General features: G+C 44.1%; 6 protein-coding genes and 2 non-coding genes across 8 annotated transcripts; 4 read left to right on the top strand and 4 right to left on the bottom strand.

Annotated features, from left to right (window-relative positions):
- Positions 1–194: 194 nt before the first annotated feature.
- Positions 195–1,919, bottom strand: PCYB_113720 (hypothetical protein; the record flags this gene model as incomplete). Its single annotated transcript, XM_004223251.1, has 1 exon — positions 195–1,919. A coding segment is annotated over one exon (1,725 nt), but the record flags the coding sequence as incomplete, so codon positions are not given.
- A 1,334-nt stretch (positions 1,920–3,253) lies between these two features.
- On the bottom strand, positions 3,254–4,723 carry PCYB_113710 (merozoite surface protein 10 putative; the record flags this gene model as incomplete). The annotated part of the gene is made up of 2 exons (XM_004223250.1): positions 3,254–3,741; positions 3,874–4,723. 2 exons carry the CDS (start codon positions 4,721–4,723, stop codon positions 3,254–3,256), a joined length of 1,338 nt encoding a protein of 445 aa, XP_004223298.1.
- A 2,243-nt stretch (positions 4,724–6,966) lies between these two features.
- PCYB_113700 (cleavage stimulation factor subunit 1-like protein) lies at positions 6,967–8,550 on the top strand (the record flags this gene model as incomplete). The annotated part of the gene is made up of 1 exon (XM_004223249.1): positions 6,967–8,550. A coding segment is annotated over one exon (1,584 nt), but the record flags the coding sequence as incomplete, so codon positions are not given.
- Positions 8,551–9,510: 960 nt separating this feature from the next.
- PCYB_113690 (hypothetical protein) lies at positions 9,511–10,200 on the top strand (the record flags this gene model as incomplete). The annotated part of the gene is made up of 1 exon (XM_004223248.1): positions 9,511–10,200. A coding segment is annotated over one exon (690 nt), but the record flags the coding sequence as incomplete, so codon positions are not given.
- Positions 10,201–10,383: 183 nt separating this feature from the next.
- PCYB_113680 (DnaJ domain containing protein) lies at positions 10,384–11,469 on the bottom strand (the record flags this gene model as incomplete). The annotated part of the gene is made up of 1 exon (XM_004223247.1): positions 10,384–11,469. A coding segment is annotated over one exon (1,086 nt), but the record flags the coding sequence as incomplete, so codon positions are not given.
- Positions 11,470–12,431: 962 nt separating this feature from the next.
- On the top strand, positions 12,432–12,503 carry PCYB_113677. Its single transcript has one exon. It is a non-coding gene; the product is annotated as a tRNA-Ala (tRNA).
- Positions 12,504–13,960: 1,457 nt separating this feature from the next.
- Positions 13,961–14,041, bottom strand: PCYB_113673. Its single transcript has one exon. It is a non-coding gene; the product is annotated as a tRNA-Leu (tRNA).
- Positions 14,042–15,394: 1,353 nt separating this feature from the next.
- Positions 15,395–17,941, top strand: PCYB_113670 (hypothetical protein; the record flags this gene model as incomplete). Its single annotated transcript, XM_004223246.1, has 2 exons — positions 15,395–16,630; positions 16,853–17,941. 2 exons carry the CDS (start codon positions 15,395–15,397, stop codon positions 17,939–17,941), a joined length of 2,325 nt encoding a protein of 774 aa, XP_004223294.1.
- Between the last annotated feature and the right edge of the window lie 299 nt (positions 17,942–18,240).

The following is an 18,240-nucleotide window of genomic DNA, read 5'->3' as shown; positions in this document are numbered from 1 at the left end:
CGAAATAAATAGACACTGGCGTGGTGCATGCTGTGTACTGTGCTCTGTACTGCGCTCTGTACTGCGCTTTGTACTGCGTTCTGTACTGCGTTCTGTGCTGCGATGTGTGATACGCGTTTGCGCCCTCCCACGTGTGTCAGAGTCGCGCGAGGCGAAAACTTCGACATGCTGGTGCTTCATCAAAATGCTCACCCCTCGCCACGCGCATCATTCAACATAAAAAAAAAGTTCCAAATGTGCACATAACTTTTGCTGCTTTGGCCGCTCTTGCAGTTGACGCTAAAAAGTTCGTCTTGGTAAGTTCTCCTTATGCTGCTTTTAAAAGACGTGAAAACTCGGGTTAGTAATTTCCCAGTCCTGTCATTAATGATATTCCCCATTTGCAATTTTTTAATCATGGGGAGTAACAATGTGAAAAAATAACATGACCTATTCAGAATTTTTATTCTCTTCAAACGATCCGCCTCCGCATACGCAAGTGGCACGTCCTTCGAAAAATACCCCTCTACAGAAATTATTTTTTCGAAGCAAATATCCTCCAAAAATTGCAGTAAATATTCAGAAGACTTATCTAAATGTATTGAAATTTCTTCCCTCCGTCTTCCGTCGTAAGGACCATTTTGTTCATACATCTTAAAAACGCTGACAAATGTTTTGAGCAAATCGTGCATATCGATTTTGCTTATCAGGGAGGCACAACAATGGCCCCTTTTTTTATGAACAAGCAAGGCATTTAAAAAGTCGTTAAATTTCCTCAAGTAGAGTAAATAAAACAGAGAACTGATTTTATGGCTGGACAAAAAATTACTCACGTTGGAAAAAATCACCGTGTTTTCTCTTCCAAAGGGGAATGACAAATTTTTGTGATTTCTCCGATTGTTGTTGGCGTATTCCACAGATAACCCCCTTCCCTTCTGCAAAACGATTCGGTACAACGCCAGGATGTGATCCAAGAACGATCCACGTAGCTCTCCCCTCAGTCGTGCGCTGCTTATGCAGAATATTGCCATCGTTTTGGTGCTCGCCTCAGCCATAATTAACCGCCGGATCTTTGCAAAAACGGCGCCATACACATCCGCCCCTGCAGCAGTTGTTCTGTCCAAAATGAATAATTCGAACATGTTGCATATGTCGATTAAATTTAAAAAAGGTGTACATTTTAGTAGAAGATAATTTGCTAAGACGTATGTGAATATGTTTCGTTCCTTTGCTTTGACACTACTATGGATGATAACGGCCATGCTGTGGACGTTCTCCCGTATGACCCCACTCTCTTTATCCCCCTTCTTGTGCAAGGGTGAAGCAGTAGTACGGTTGAAACGGCTCTCACTCTGCAATAAACGTGAGATGTATTGCATTATTTCGCCTTTTGATATTGATTCGAGGTTATTCTGCGCGCCTGCCACTTCGTCGGGGTGTTCACGCGCATCCTCCTCGACTATCTTCTCGTCGATCTCCTCCATGTGCTCCTCCACGGGAGCAGTCCCCCCTGTGCGACTACCCCCGGAAAAGCAAAACTTCGTACCTCTTTCGAACTTCAAAAAGTGACGTTCTAGCTTCGCATAAAAAGGGTAGGCTATTTCCCCCAGGAAGCTCACCGACACGTACACATGCGATAGGAATGTATACATTGGACAACAAGCCGATTTACATTTCGTCAAAAAAAACATAAAAGCAGACACGTCGTGCAGGTTGAAAAGGTTGCTTCCATATCTAGGAGATCCATTTTCTGAGCAACTCGCAAAAACTCCATAATCAGTGGTGCTTCCTAAACTACGTACAGCTTGGTAAAAACGGTCCATTTCATCCTCCCTGTTTGTTTTCCCCACGTTGGAAAAAAAATAATTCTCTATGCACCCCTTAAAATGTGTGCAAAGAACGGAAAGGAAGCGCAAATCAAACGAAGGCTCCTTTCTCATTTTGTATAAAATATCCACACATAAAACGTGCATAAATTTATACGCGCAGAACTGCACCATTTTGTCACACTTGATTTTTCTCTCCTCCAGCAAACACTTTAATATGATTGTCATTTCTTTGATGGTAAAGACATTAACATTGCGAAGGAATAATTCCTCCATTTTTATGTACACCTTTTCCTTATATTCCTTCGTGAAATTATCTCTCAACTTGTGTAGGTTGTGTAAAATGCAAGAAAAATGGATATAGTTTCTTTCGCATTCTTTATATATATGTGGTAGTAGCAAACTGACTTTTCTTTCTGTGTTTTTTTTCCCCTCCACAGTTGGTTTTTCCCTCCCAAGGGATTTCAAAATGCGTGTGATTTGTTCAAAATTCATGTCCGTTTGATATGTCTGAAGCCACAATTTTTGCATATCCCTAGCGGTGTGGTACTCCCTCGGAGTGCATAATATCGAAATAGATTTTTTCCTCTCTTCAGTTGTGACGCCGTTCATTCTGCCTCTCCAATGGGCTCCCACTTGGGCTGGGCCCATGCAGCGGTTCTCCCTGCCTGTCTGTGCCACACTTTGTATAATCAGCCTTTTTCCCAAGTGGGTAAGAAAATGATGCCCACTTTGTGCAGTCTTACTCATCACTTTTTTGTTCCTCCTCCATATGGGAAGTACATTTTGCATTTCACCTTTTATCGTCATGATGGTTGCTGATTCCCCCGATGTTTGCGGCCGCGCCCTCAGCTGGAAAGGCCCACTGAAGCGGCACCCATTTTGTTAACAAAGCTTCGCAACGCAGGCGTATAGCGTGTACGATTCTGCACAACGCGTTGAAAGTAGGAGAAAAAAAAAAAAAAAAAAAAAATTAACAAAAAATTAAGCAAAAATGGGAAAAGGGAAAAGAAGTTACGTAGCTGTATTAAAAAGCAAAACAAACTCAAAAGTTGCACCAATTCGGAAAGGTAAAAAATTAAACACAACGGGGAAGAGGAGTTATGTAACCTTTATTGAAAGTCGCAAAACAACAAATGCTCATGTTGGGTCAATGTGGAGGGGAAAAACAAAATTACAACGTCGAAATTGGGGCAAAAAGGGGGGCGAAAAAAAGCGGCATGCAACTCCCAAAAAACATTTACCCCAAAAGGGGGGCTTCAATTTTTGTGTATGTATTTTCCACGTGAAAATAAAAGGCATTCCATTGGGGGTACCCCACTTGGTATATGTGAACATGCTTCTCAAGGGGAACATCACGCCTTCCCCCTACAACACCAAGAACACCAAAAACTACAGCACCGTCAGGATAAACTTCCTTACCCAACAGCGACCCTCTCCTTGCTTCTCTAAAAAAGAAACTTATGGAGAACGCAAATTAGCAGCACGAGCAGAAGGCACAACGACTGCTTCTCCTGAGAACCAATGACGCAGAAAATACCATCCCCAATATAACTATACTTACATTGGCATTTTATATTTTTGTTTTTATCAATGGAGCACTCTGCATTCACGTCACAATTCCCGTTGTCCTTCGAGCAATCCTTTTCCGTCTTCGGTATGCACTTAAAATAATCCACACTTTCATCAGGCATGTAGTTAGCCATACATCTGCACTCCTCCTTATCCTTCTCCACAATGTAGCAGCGAGCGTTGGACCCACACTTGGAGTATTCACAAATGTGGTTAACTTTGAAGTGCACGAAGTTTCGGATTGCCGTAGTGTAGAACTTCGTTTTTAAAATGAACTGCTCCATGTTGTACACTGCGTTATCGATCATGCTCGTCGTCTCCTTCAATTCTCTCCCCTCCTTGAGCAGCGTATTTTTTATTTTCTCTGCGTGGTCTAAAGTGGGGGTGTCTCCCGTACGCTGTTCTCCGGTAGGCGATATACCAGTTTGCCTGTCTCCCTCTGCTTTTTCTTCACTATCGCGTGTACCAACATCACTCGGGGTGGTGGTGGACTCACTGTGGCTATTCGGTTTCTCTGCTGTGGTCTTGCCATTCTCTTGGTCTGTCTTTTCGTTGCTTTTACTATCTTCGAGGTTACTCTTATCTTCCGTCTCCTTTTCTTTGTCTCTCTTCTCTTGGTTCTCTTTTGAAGATTCTCCAGAGGTGCTCTCAGGAGTGCTGCTAATTGTTTCTCCAGGCTTGCCACTTGACACGCCATCTTTTCCATCTCCCCCGTCTGTGGGCCCTTCTTCACCGCTCCTACTTCCCCCATCATTTCCGGTCGTATTCACATCATCCTGAGCCCTCGTCACCTGTTCAATATACGCACCATTTTTGCCCAAGGGGGGGGGATTCTCCTGAGCGAAGTTATACGCCTGGTTTACTGCACCCTGTGAGGAGACGTAGGACGTGCTTCTCAAGTTGGCATTCTTTTGTACATGGCCCACTGCTTTCCCCTCCTTCTCCATGTGCAGTTCAGTATGGTTCGCTTTATCTTGTCCTTCCTGTATGAAATAAGTTTCTACATTTTTTACACTATTTTTTTCATCGAGGAAAGTATTGCCTTGCTTTGCATCACTTCCTTCTTCTGCGTGTTGTGCGTCACTCTGGGAGATATGGCTATCATCGTTGCTACTTGCGCTTTTGACACTTGCCCTTTTGCCACTTGCCCTTTTGCTACTTGCGCTTTGTCCTTCACTTGAAATACGCTCAAAGATGTTGTAATCGTTGGTGATGTCCTTCTGGTTGGGAACATCCACCCCATCCGTTCCTTTCAGTTCATTCCTATTCGCGTTAACCGCATTGTTCACATATAAAAGGAGGAAAATTGTGAACGTGAGTGATTTGTTCCACTTTGCGCATTTCATCTCTTGCGTCTTGCCTGTTCATCTGAAAGGTTGCTTCAACTTTGAAGACTGAAAAACGCATACGAGCATTCAAATATACGTATTCACATCGCGGGGAAATGGTATGCGCAATAATAACACGCATATGTGGATGAACCAAGAATGGAGTTGCAATTTATTTACAGGGGGAAGATGAGTTGGAAGAAAGTTGCACTGTCGCATTTCGGTTTGAAGAAGTTGGCAGGAGAAAAAAAAAAAAAAATAACCTGGCAGAACAAAGCTGATCGCAGCAAGAAAAAAAAAAAAAAAAAAAAACGTACGTACGTACATGCATACATAACTATATACATAACATGCGCATACGCGCAGCCAATTTTTTTTCAATTTTCAATTCGATGCGCACGACAGGTGAAAACCGTCGATAGGCCATTTTTTGTCCCGTCCGCGCAGAAACAGTTCAGTGTATCTATGCTAATAATTGGCACACGTTTATGCATGCGGGCGGCGGCGCCTCCGTACATGCGCGCAGTTGAAGTAGACACAGAGCGAAATGCTCTTAGCTATTGAAGAAATATCGCCAAGGTTGCTTCCCATTTTGGTAAAGACTTCATATCCCTTCCGTGTGCGGGGCAGCGCGAGGCGCGCGAAGTGGCCAGCCGAAAAGGAAGAATAGAAACGGAATGGCAACATAGTGGCAACATAACGGCAACATAATCGCAACAGAGTAGCGACAGAGCGGCAAAATCGACACCGGGCACGAACAAAGCGAAATCGACTAACCCAAACCGACGCGGCGGAACTGCGCCGACGAATTAGCGCAATTGGGTTTTCCCTTTTGGTGGACCCTCGCACCCTCTTAAGCGTTCGTTCGCACAGAGAAGTGGTCATTTTGAATGCCACGTCGGAAACGTTTAAAAATGTGGCAACAAATTGAAGGAAGTTCCCCCCCCCCTCCACACAAATGGGATAGCCCCCGTTTTGGGATAAAAGTGGAGGAGTGGGGGCAGAAATTACTAGCCGGTTCCTACGTATCGGTCAGGAGATAACCGTGCAACAGCAGGAAGTGGAAAATACACATTTCTCGATTATGTAAACCAAATGGGGGAAACACAAAAGGGAAAAAGCATCGAGTAGCGCATATGCGTGATGTGTCTCATACCGATTGATTGCTCTGATTGCTCTTCCGGTAGGGCAGGCCTTTCCGCTAACTGTCCGAGTCAACCTTCACTATTCTGTGCATCAGAATGGCTAACCATGTTCCGCTGCTTCACCCGAGTGGAGAAAAAAGACCCTCTCCGTAGCTTTACACAAATATAAAGCACAAAAAAAAGTGTACAATCATCTAACACCAGGGGGTAGTTTTAAAAACGCAGTTATTTTCTACTTTCCTCCGATGGTCCATTTGCAATTATTTTTTTTTTTTTCACCACGTTGAATATATGTGTCCGCATTGGCTGTATTAACTCTCTCTCCCGCATGGCCCTCCCCAAATTTGAGGCACTATTTGTTGGCCATCCCATTTGGGACATTCTTCTAAGCATAGAAGATGCATGCACATAAATAAGAGAGTTGACGAGGGAGAAAATGGAAGGTATTCAATTGGCATGCCACACCTACGTCCTTTATACACGGAAAAATGCGTTAAAATGGTTCCAACACGTTTAGGGGCCTATATCCCCGCGGTGATGCCTTTTAAGAAGAGGGACAGATGGGAAATAAAAAAATATATTTTTTGGAAGAAAAAAAAAAATGATCGTTGCAGGTACCCACCCAACGCTCACTTCATTTTTATGCACTTCTTAAAGGCGAACGAAACGGAACGGCTCCATTTCCTTATTCGCATCTCAGTTGATACGTACGTTCATTTGGGTAACTCCGTTTAGTTGTGCTTATTAGAGATTCATGTCAGATGCCGAGTCCTCCGTGAATTCACCTGACTTCATTTTGAATGACCATTGCTCACGGTTCGCACTTTACCAAAAGGGGCGCTTCTCAACCCTTCGCGAAGATCAGCAGAAGGTAGTATTTTTTTTTTCCCCACATTTTGAAGGTAGCAAAAATGGGGCTATGCAAATTAGCCACTCGTTTCTGTGCAGCTTAATTATATGTGAAGAAGAAAGGTAGAGGTAGCCCCTGCTCCTCCCCGCAGTCGCGCATGCATGTGCAGGTATAGATGGCTGCCTGTGCACATGCCTATCTGCGCACCTCTGTATGCGTGGCCCGCTCGATAAACTACGACAGGGTCGTTTTGAAGTGGCTCAAGAATGAAGGGGTTCAGCGTCAGCAGTTTGTTCGCGCCCAGTAAGGGGGGCGACCCAGCTGGGGGCAGCGGCCAAGATGGGGAAAGCAACAAAGCAGGGGAGAACCTGCAAACTGGGGAGAACCTGCAAACTGGGGAACCCCTCCAAAGTGGAGAACCCCGCCAAAGTGGGGAACCCTGCCAAACCGAGGGAGGTGGACCCCCCCCCGCGGAGCAGAAAAAACCCAAACAAATCGGAGACATCAACAAAATCGCATTTTACGAAGCGGTGCTAAAACAACTCAGGGACGACGACCTAACCGATTCGTTCGAAACCCTGAGGAAGGAAATAAATTTAGAGCAAAGTAAAACAGTGAAGGAGGAAAATTACCTGTTCAAGCTATACTCGAAGAGCTTGTACAAAGGGGGGCCTGAATTCGAAAAGGACATGGAGGAAGAAGGTGGAAAAAAAGACGACCAACGGAATGACCAAATTGCAAAGTTGAAAACATACGGTATATTCATAAAAAATGCACAGCTACGTAGTAACAATGAGACTACTGTCCTAAATTTAGATTCATTAAAAAAGGAAAAGGGAGGAAGGATAGCATATTCCTATGACATCACCGACCGAGTAGAATTAATTCACCAACATAAAGTCACTTGCTGTGCGACGAACAACACAAGAAATGTGCTCTGCTCAGGTGGAGCAGATCACGTCATTAAAATTTGTAAAATATATGATAATGTGAAGAAGAGAAAAATACACATCATTGACAATAAACATATGGGAAAAATTAACTGCCTGAAATTCCACCCTGTAAAAAATCTGTTATTCTCAGCTAGCGATGATTGCACTATTCAAATTATCGATGTGAGTAAAATATTAAAAAAAAAAAAGCAACAATTTAGGTACCGAAGAAATATAAGGGGAAAAATAATAAATGATCTCCCTACTCAAAATGTAGTCATACAAGATAAAAAACCGTTCGTATATCTCTATGTCCATCCTTGTGGAGATTTTTTATATGCATGTAATAAAAATGAAAATATTGTAAAACTTTTCGATTTGGAGACCTTACAGTGTTTCACTTCATATGAAAAACAAAACCAACATCATAGTGCCACCATAAATTGCATCAGTGGCACATCAGATGGAAATCTCTATTCCTCTGTGTCTAAAGATGGTCATATAAAAATATGGGATGGACATGAATCAAAATTGGTACACACACAATTTAATGCCCATAATGGTTATTCTGTAGAATCTGTTACTTTTAGTAAAAGTAATTACTACCTTCTTACTTCTGGACTTGATGGACAAACAAAAATTTGGGATATTCGAAATTTTCAATCCCCTTTCACCTTCGGGAATGGATTCTTATCATGCACATTCAATAAAAGTATCTTCATGAATGACGAACATTTTATCGCCAATGTGGTTCAAACTAATGATCACTTCACTTCAAAGTTTTATATTTACAATGCCTACTTTGGAAATCTTGAATGTAATGTACAGAATATACATAATGACCAAATTTCTGACATCGTTAACGCTAGGGATGGGTTGAATGTACACACGGCAGGACATGACTATGTTTGTAAGACGGTGAGGATTGACCAGCGCCCCGTGTACGACGGGGGATGACCCGCCGGGTGGAGCACTGAAGCGGGGCAGACAAGCAGCAAATCGATGCGACTCACCGACGCAGTTACGCGGAGCGGTCCATCGAAGTGCCTCACAGACGCAGCCATGCAGAGCGGTCCATCGAAGCACCTCATCGACGCAGCCACGCAGAGCGATCCATCGAAGTACTTCATCGGCACAGCACACTAACGTAACCGCTCCCCACCCCTGGGGCTATTTTTTCGTAAAACCGCAGCACAAAAAAGGGGCCCTTCTGCGGAGGGCGAATCACGCATCACGCGCGCGAATGGGTTTTCACCCTCATTTGCGCACCCCATTTGGCATGGGCTTCAAACAGAGTAACGTGCACTATCTGTCTAACTCATAGGTCCATTTGGACTCTTCCCACTGAACATATGGTCCGCATTTTAAAGCGGCACGTCCTTTTTTTTTTTTTTTTTTCCCCGCGTGACGAACAAAATAGACACGCTAACATGCCACTGCGTAGGGTTCGCAAAATTTGCACAAAATAAAGTGAATGCCCCCATACACACCCATTGGGGGAGAAGTAAAATTTGTTGAGATGCCAAGTGGGTTACCCGAATAGCTCAGTCCATCCATGTGCGCAAATGTAAGGGAAAAAAAAATTGCATAAGCTGCTTAGAATTTCTACGATGCATTATGAAGTGTGCTCGGGGAGAAAGCCTGCTCATGAAATTGGGGAATTGCCCCACCCCAGGCACGACCAGCAGCAGCGACAGGAGCGACGATTGCAGCGACGATTGCAGTGGTGAATGCAGTGGTGAATGCAGTGGCGAGCGCCGTGACGAACGCAGTGACGAATGCAATGGCCAGGGTAGCAGCCGCGGAGAATGCACCGCCTCCGCGGCACCACTGCATGACGAGGACGAGCGCACCATGGTGAGGAAGTACCTCAAAGGGATGAAAAAAAATAAAGAGAAAAATCAGTTATACCACTTCAAAAAATACTTAGCAGAAAGTAACGTCTTTTTTGTATTCGTCCACTTGTTTGTGAAGCTGATACGGAACAGGGACAAAGTGGAAAACCCCTACGACTACGTCATGAAGTACTTCGGACGGAGAAGGCACATTTCGGAAGATGACGCTCCAAGGAGAAATTTAATCAAAGAAAATAAAAAATATAGAACAGAAAATGAGCAGCTGGTTGGGAAAATAAACGAGCTGCTTGTCCAGCTGGAAGACCTGCGCAAGAGAGACTCCTGCGATTTTATTGCAAACTGGTTTTTCAAAAACGGCGATGAGCAGCGTGGCTCGTCTGATCTGTTTGGGAAGGAGTTTATGGAGAGTGATAATAATGGGGAAAATGACCCAAGTGCAAACAACACCCGGAATAACCCGAACGGGCTGCATGCCCACGGAGACTATAGCGAACCCCCCCACTTTGTATTCACTCGAGACACATTTTACCTCTTTCTGACTTTCCTGGACGATTCCACCAGAACGCAACTTCGTGAGGCACTGACGGGGGGGCCCACCCATGCGGGGAGATCTGCCCTGTGCGAGGGACTACACAAGGGATTGTCTCTGTTTGTAAATGAATACTTATCCTTGGAGCAGCTGGGCGAGAAGGGGGCTCACAAATCGAACAGAGGGTAGCATCGCGGCGAGCGAATGGACCCCACACTCCGCTATCAAGTTGCCAACAGTGCGCGTTCAAAGTGAGGTCCGCTCCTTCAGCGACTCGCCTCCACGCCGCTACCCTGCTGCTACCCTGTTGTTACTCCGCCGCCACACCGCTGCCACACCGCTGCCACTCCGCTACGCCGACTTCACCGACTGGGCGCAGAGAAGAATAGTGGTGAACAGGGTGATGTAAAATTTATTTTTGGAGAAGAAGTGGAAAATGGTATCAACCAGCGAATTGGTCAAGTGCTTCATTTTAATCACGTTGACTGGAGAAAAGGGTCCACAAATACGATTTCCGAAAGCTCGATGGGTACTCTGTGGGAGAGTGAATCTGCATCTATCCACTACAATCAGCTCATGATCGGTATTTAAAAATTTATACTTTACATATAAGTACATTTCTGTGCTTTGCAAAATGTCCGCGTAGGATACGTCCTTCCTACAGGGAATTTTAATCAAGGGTTTGGGTACATCACAGAAATGGGCAAATGAAAATTCATCATTGAATAGAAAGGAGCTGTTTTCAATTCGAGATTGCAAAATGGTTGTAAGGTCAAGAAAGGGACCTTCTAAATCATTCTCTGTTATGACATCCATGTTAAGGCAATTATTTATATGTTCTTCCTTTAAAGTTAAATTTCCAAATAAAGCCTTCTCTATGATTAATCCGTTTTTTTCTTCCTCTTCTTTGAGTTTTTCCCAATACACATTTTTTACTTCGTTCATTTTATTTGTGTATATGACGTCTGCTTCCACCTCCAACTGTCTCCTACATGTCTCGATGGTGGATTCATGGATATATCCATTTAACACATCGTAGTAGAATTTTTCAAATTTATCTGTCAGCATTTGATACGCCTTTTGGATGTAATGATAACACTCTTCATGTTCGAGGGACAGCTTCTTGTGGACACTGAAGAGCTTCGACAGTTGGAGGTAACTCCTCCTTATGGTTTTTCCATCCGCGTTGCTACTGACGCCGAGGATGTCATAATACTTTGGCTTCACGCTGTGCTGGCTCATTCGCTTGATTTTTTCCACGTAGCTCCTGAGCAGGTACTTTTTATTTTCGCTGTTCATGGAGGCGATATTCCAGGGGATGTTCTCGTTTGCCTCGACTCCTTCTCTGCTATTACTTCGACTCCTTGAGGCCTCTCCTTTTCTGGTGCCTATCCCCCCAACCGTTTCCACCTCGCCACCATCCAATTGGTCCTCCCACGTCACCAGCTCCATAGCGGCGCGGTGAAGCGGCAAAGGGGGCCTCCCCAAGTTAGAAGCGTGAGGGTGCTCAAGGTGTCCCTCTCAGGTAGCACTTTCAAATGGATCCGCGAAACAAAAAAAAAATTTTTTTAAAAAGTAATGGCGAACCAACGCAGAGCAAATTCAACTGCTGAAACACCTCGGGCATTTCCCCCCCATTTCGCTATCCCCCTGGACCATTTGCAAAAATATCACTCGTGGTGAAGAAGTCGCAGCTGAGTGCCCCCAACGAAGCAGTGTCCTCTGTATTTTCCCCCCGTTACACACAAAGCGGTATGGTCAACCTGCGAAAAGCTAAATTGGGCAATTTTCCCCTTTCCCCTCCCCATATTACGCACCCACGGCGAAGTGAAACACGCCCGCCAAGGGTAACCGATGTGCCAGCACCGCTTTCTTAACATCCACCTGCTAATCTTACCCGATGTGTCCGTGCCCCTGGGCATGTGTTCCCCTTTTAAAAATTCCCCGTGAGCGAATTGCTTTGCATTTTTTTGGGGGGGGGCTTGTCCCGTACGACACGCTGCAACTTAGAGGAAAGAAAATCCTGAGCGATTTTATTATCACGCCCACTTGTCACACATAAATTAACGCTATTACGTGAACAACCTGTTAGTGCTACATCACAATTGAGGGGGGGAAAAAAAAATGGTGTCGAGGGGCACAATTATCATTTTGCATACGCCGATAAAATGGGAACAAGAGGATGTATCCCCAACAGGCCATCCTCGCTCCTGGGAAGTTCGCTCAAAATGGAACAAAAGATTTGAAGCAACCCCCAGGAGTAACCCCCTGAAAACAACCCTCTTGAGTAACCCCCTGAAAACAACCCTTTCGAGGCCTACGACGAAGCACCGAGCGGGAACTTCCCCACTTTGGCCGCTCCGCTTCGAAAAATAGTTCCTCTCTATAGGCAAAGTATGATGTTATGTATTCTTGGGCTAGTGGTGTAGTGGTATCACGTTCGCTTCGCATGCGAAAGCTCCCGGGTTCGATTCCCGGCTGGTCCATTTTGCGTCTGCCGACTAGGCAAAAGTTAGAAGCGTGGGATTCACCGTTTATGCAGAGGTAAAAAAAAATATGCAACGCGAAAATAATTAGCACGGCATATGTACGTACATATAGATATAAAAGCATTTAAAAAATGCCTAAAATATTTATGCATAATATTTATATAATATATAATATTACTATACGGTATATTTATACGTACTTCTGCGTATTATTGGTAAAATATTTTTTTTCTATACAATTGGGAAATATGTTGAGCATATCGTCCATTTCCATATTTTTCACCTGGGTGATTATTACGTATGCTGGTGAATTAGGGTAACCCCCTTTAGCAGGCGTGTTTTTAATTCAGAGGAAAAACCACGTTTTAAAAAAGGCAGACTTTGAAGGCATAGGGAGGGAGGGTATTATCTATATATATCACTTCCATTTTGCTGTCGGCGTATCGTCCCCCCACTTGCCAAATACATATGATTATACCACTGCCTCTCCCCCCTTTTTGATTCAGTTCCTCAAGAGGGAAAACATCCTCTTACGCACAAAAACGCTGCCTAAAGAGGCACACACTCATTTTGGCAAAGGCTAAGTAGGGTGGGAGATGGGAATATATAATTTTTGGGTGGTCCTCTACATGTAACGCAAGGGAGCTCGCTGCTTTTTTCTCATTTCTGAGGAAGTACCCCAAATGGAAAACTGCTTCAAATGAAGGAGTGCCAATCAATTCACCTTGCTGTAGATAGACCATCCCAACCTTTGTTCAAATCTCTACCTAATAGGAAGTATAATTTAAGGAAGACTCATTATTCCCAACTAATTCTTCTGTTCATTTGGCGGAAACCTCAATTGGTAGTTCATCATAGGACAAGAAATATCGGCTCCTTCTTTTCCAGTACAGTTAAGGCATACCATATTATATATTATGTTACCCCTTTCGAGAGTCCTAAAATGGCACTAATGGGATGGCTTACCAGTGGTTCGCTCCATGTTTGAACTGAAACCCTCCCCCCTCTTTGGAGGAAGTACGCCTTTATAAAGGTGCTCAGAAACCTTTACGCGGTTCCTCTTTTGTGCCCATTAACAAAAGGGGTATGGGGAAGCCCCAAATGAGCATCTTCTTTTCTGTTCATGAAAAGATGTCACAATTGAATTTTAAAAAAAAATGTTAAAGAGTAACTGCCCTGTAGAAGCTGTGCGCGCCTCCCTCAAGGCAGAGCCTCTTTTCCCTTTAGCAACGCCGACATTTATAAAAAAAGATCCCACTGGTCGATATAAAGTAGCAATGGCTCATTCGTTAAAAGAATATAGAAAACGTTTCTGCAAAATAGGAAACTCTTCCACAATTTTTTAAAAGCGGCAATAGGAAGAAAACAACTCTCTATAAAGCCTCTCTCTCTCTCTCATTTTTCATTTTCACTCCTTTCACACCGCGAGCCCATAAAAGAATTTTATTTTTCTTTGACAGAAGCGGGATTCGAACCCACGCCTTATACAGACTACCGTCTGAAGGTAGCGCCTTAGACCACTCGGCCATTCTGTCAATATATTATTATCGTTATAGAAGAAGCATATGTGCTCAAGTGAGCACAGCAAAATGACGGGTAAGAAACAGACGTACGCTGCACCGGCCTCTCGACAAGGTAAATCCGAAAAGTAAATCCGAGTATTGCACTCACTCGAGGGCCTATCTATCCTTTATATATATCTCAAAAAATAAAGAAAAGCGTTCGTGGTTTCCTCCATGGTCCGGAAGGAAGTATCATTTAAGTTAACAATGCGTTTCTTTAAAAAAAAAAAAAAAAAAAATAAGTAGAAAGAGAAGCTAAATTGCCACGCACAAAAACACAATGCGGATAAGTTTATGAACCCATAGGAGGAAACAAATGGACGTGTGCTACACCTGGCTGATGAAACAATTGAGGTGTAGAAAAATACAGCGTGGTTACAGTTGCGCGGAAAGGAGTAACCCGTTCGAGCTTCCAAAGGAGGGGGGGGGGATTCTTACCTGAGATGCGTACATACAAAAGCATACATACATGTCGCAAGCGTGTTTGCATTTCCCCCTCCACTTTTACTCCCCCTTACGGCAAGCCATCCAAACAGGTACCAGCCAACTTTGATCCCATAAAAGGGTTACCCCACCACATTTGAGGAAGAAAGGCGAACGGAGCCAAACGCATGGAAAAGCTGGAAGGCATATATTAGCTTGCTCATATTACTCATATGGGTACATTTTTAAAAGTACAAAGGGAAGCCCTCCCCCCCAATTAACAACCCTCCAGTTACGTGTAAATTATTATCTAAAAAGGGGGAGAAGCTATCCTACGTGGCCTACCTCCTTTATGTGTACTCTGACCCATGAGCGAAAAGCCATCCCTAAAGTGGCGCTCAGAAAGAGGCGACGAACCCCCTTAAAAAGATAACCACCACTGAGCATGAACACGTAAAGGAACACATCCACGTGCACACTTGTTCGATGCAGTGTGAGTGAGGAGGCAAACGACCCAATGATACATCTCCCCAATTTCAAGCAAACATGAGAGGGTGCCATTTTTTATAGCCAAGTAGGAAAGGAGCTTACCTACACGCACTTTCACACTCATGGTAATCTCCGCAGAGGGAAGAATCACAAAACCCGGTTGAACAACGAAGGTGTTAAAATCTTCAAACAAAAGTGATGTGTTCAGCCCTCCATCTGGACGAACCTTTTTTTTTTTTTTTGCAAAAGAATCGAAACAGTTGCATAGCGAGGAAAACGAGAGAATGTACACCTCCCTCCGCAGCAGATGATTGCTCTTTTACGTTATTGATGACATTGCATGCCTCTCAAACGTTTGAGTAGCTCCCCCTTGGAGATGCCGTGAAAATGCCACCGTGGAATGACTAACATCGGATGCAGCCACTCTTACTCCTGCTAGTCGCACCGACCATTGGTAACTGCAAGACCGGCAGGGGGCTCAAGGCAGAGGGGGACAACCGCCGCCACAGAAGCGGAAGCGCCAGTCGCCGCAGCAGCCGCAGAAGCCACAGCAGCCACAGCACCCGCAACAGCCGAAGCACCCGCAACATTTTCCGCATCGCCCTGCTGCACCTCTACGTGGTGGTGCTCTCCCTAATTTTGTTGAGCCAAAATGCCGGCTACGTTCAGGCGTACCGGGTGACCCGTGGCGGAGACCAGTTAGGCCTTTTTCCCAATGCGGGGGTGAAGGTACACAAAAGGCTCTCCCCCAGGCGCTATGCCAAAGGGGGGACCGGCACAATTGGTAGTGCCAGTGCAAGGGGTGAAAAGGCGAAGCTCCCAAGTGAAGAACACCTCCCCACAACCAAAAGCTCATCGAACAGTTACTTCAACTCCCTCTGCTGTAGCAGTGTGCTAAACAAGAGTGTAGATGATAATGTAAATTTTGAGGATGGGCTGGTGAGTTTCTTCACTATGAACCCTAATCCGAACATTGGTTTTTTGGTTGGCAGGGTGAAGCGGCGGGGTGCAACGGATGTGCAGCGCAGTGACGCAGCAGAAGGGTCAGGCGCTGCAGAAGGGTCAGGCGTTGCAGAAGAGACAGACGCTGCAGAAGAGACAGACGCTGCAGAAGAGACAGACGCTACAAAAGAGTCAAACAAAGCGGAGACCCCGCACCAAAAAAGGACAAAAAAAATTCGCCTCAAACTCAAAAGAGGATACATGAACGAAGTGTACGACAGAGAAAAAAAAAGGCTAAATGAAGTGCTGCTTTCTTTCAAGGACAGGAGCATATTCAAAGCGTCCAAAAAAAAAATCAAAGAAAATATACTTCTCCTAAACGGACAAACTGTGAATATAGAGGTGATAAAACAGTACTTGTTTCATAAGTTAAGGTTAGAGTATTATGAGAGCATAAGGGACCAGAAAAAAATCCTAACGTTGGATCTATGGTCTAAGGAAATTAATGTGTCCGTTGAGAATCTGAAGAAGCTCATTGTTTATATTTACAAAATGAAGACGCTGGTGCAGAAGGACGATGAAGAATTGCTCATTAAGACGTACTTTTACAATAAGACAAATATGTTCAGTTTGTTCAGGAACGGTGCTGCAGGAGGTGGGGATGTGGTGGCCCCCTATGACTTTTCCGTGCCGGACGTGGCCTCTCCGGTTGGCGATCAAGGGAAAGGGAGCGAACCTGATCCGAGAGGGAAGAAGGGGGGAGCGGCCCCGAAAGGGGTAGCTGCTAATGGGGTAGCTGCTAATGGGGTAGCTTCTAACGGGGTAGCTGCTAACGGGGGAGCTGCTAACGGGGGAGCTGCTAACGGGGGAGCTGCTAATGGGGTAGCTGCTAATGGGGAGCGACTTCCCTCTGCGCCCTCCCCCCCCAAGCGGGACATCTTCACCGACTACTTCGACAACAACGAAGTGGTCCTCTACAACGACTGCGAAAATTTGATAAACTCAGAAGTGCAGAAATTCATCGAGTGCATCAAAGACATCGTCTTTTTTGAAAATTCCATTTACATGTTGGAAAAGTTGGAAAACAGACCCCCCCTTCTGGAGGAAGTAACCTTTGCTTACAACTACGACAAAGAAATTTTCATACACAAATTAGAAGTTAAAATAAAGTTGTCCCAAAAATTGCTAATATATTTCATCCCACTGATTAATAACATTATACGGAAAGCTGAATCCAATTTTAGTAGCAACTTAAGTGAAGATGACTTTTTGCTAGTCAGCTTAGATGCAGTGAAAAATGGGTTCAGAAGATATGATGTAGAAAAATTAGGAATAAAGAATCTGACAAAGTATGTCTACATCTGGGCAAAAAACAGCACCTACAATTACTATCAGAAGCACAAGTCCTTCGTTTCCGTGTCGCCACATACGTACAAAGATTATAATAAGATAAAAAAATTTGAAGAAAGTTTTGAAGAAAAACATGAAAGAAAACCGAGCATCAAAGAAATCGGAGACGGGTTGGATATGACCATGGAACGGGTTCAGAAAGCTCTCTCCTCAGCTGTCAACGTCATAGATGCTGAAAAGCCAATTGTGTACCAAAATAATAATAATTCAGCCCACCCAGAAAAAAACACATACACAGATTTAATTGTCAATGCGGATGATATCCATAGCATGAACGAAATTGTATACAACGATCTTGTGATAAAGGGATTACGAAAGTTTATTTGCAAGTCGCTAAAAAAAAAAATCAACAAGCTAATTATTTTTATGAAGTTTGGTCTTTTCTTAAGGAAGAAGATTTTTACTGATGACGAAATTTGCCACACTCTCCATATTACGAAAAATAAATTACAAAAACTTTTTCAGCTCTCCATAAATGAGATCAAAAAATATATTAAGAAGATTAAGAAGAATAAGTCCGAGGCCGATCCCAACTTGGACTTTTCGTCGTACATCAACTTTTCTCAGTACGACTTCTTGGGGAACGAGTTTTCCCAAATTTTGATATAGCTGCTCGGTGTGTCTGTGTGGGGGGAGCCATCCCGAGGTGGCGACCAACCTCTTTGTCGAAGCTCCCCCCCCGTTGCGCCTTCGTTGGGAGGACCACATCGCATTCCTTCCTGCCTTCCTTCCTTCCTTCCTTCCTTCCTTTTTTTTTTTTTTTTTTTTTTTGGTAAGGAAAAGGTCCCTTGCGGAGTTACACCTTTGTGTCTAACATCTGGCGTTACAATTTGCAAATTTTTTTTTTCACCTTATTTTGCGAACTGCAGTTAGTTTTGCTTTATGTTCTTGTTTTTGTTGTCTCCCCG

Source organism: Plasmodium cynomolgi, chromosome 11 (assembly GCF_000321355.1).
Source record: "Plasmodium cynomolgi strain B DNA, chromosome 11, whole genome shotgun sequence".
Taxonomy (NCBI): Eukaryota; Apicomplexa; class Aconoidasida; order Haemosporida; family Plasmodiidae; genus Plasmodium; species Plasmodium cynomolgi.
This window is presented reverse-complemented; position numbering and strand designations above follow the sequence as displayed.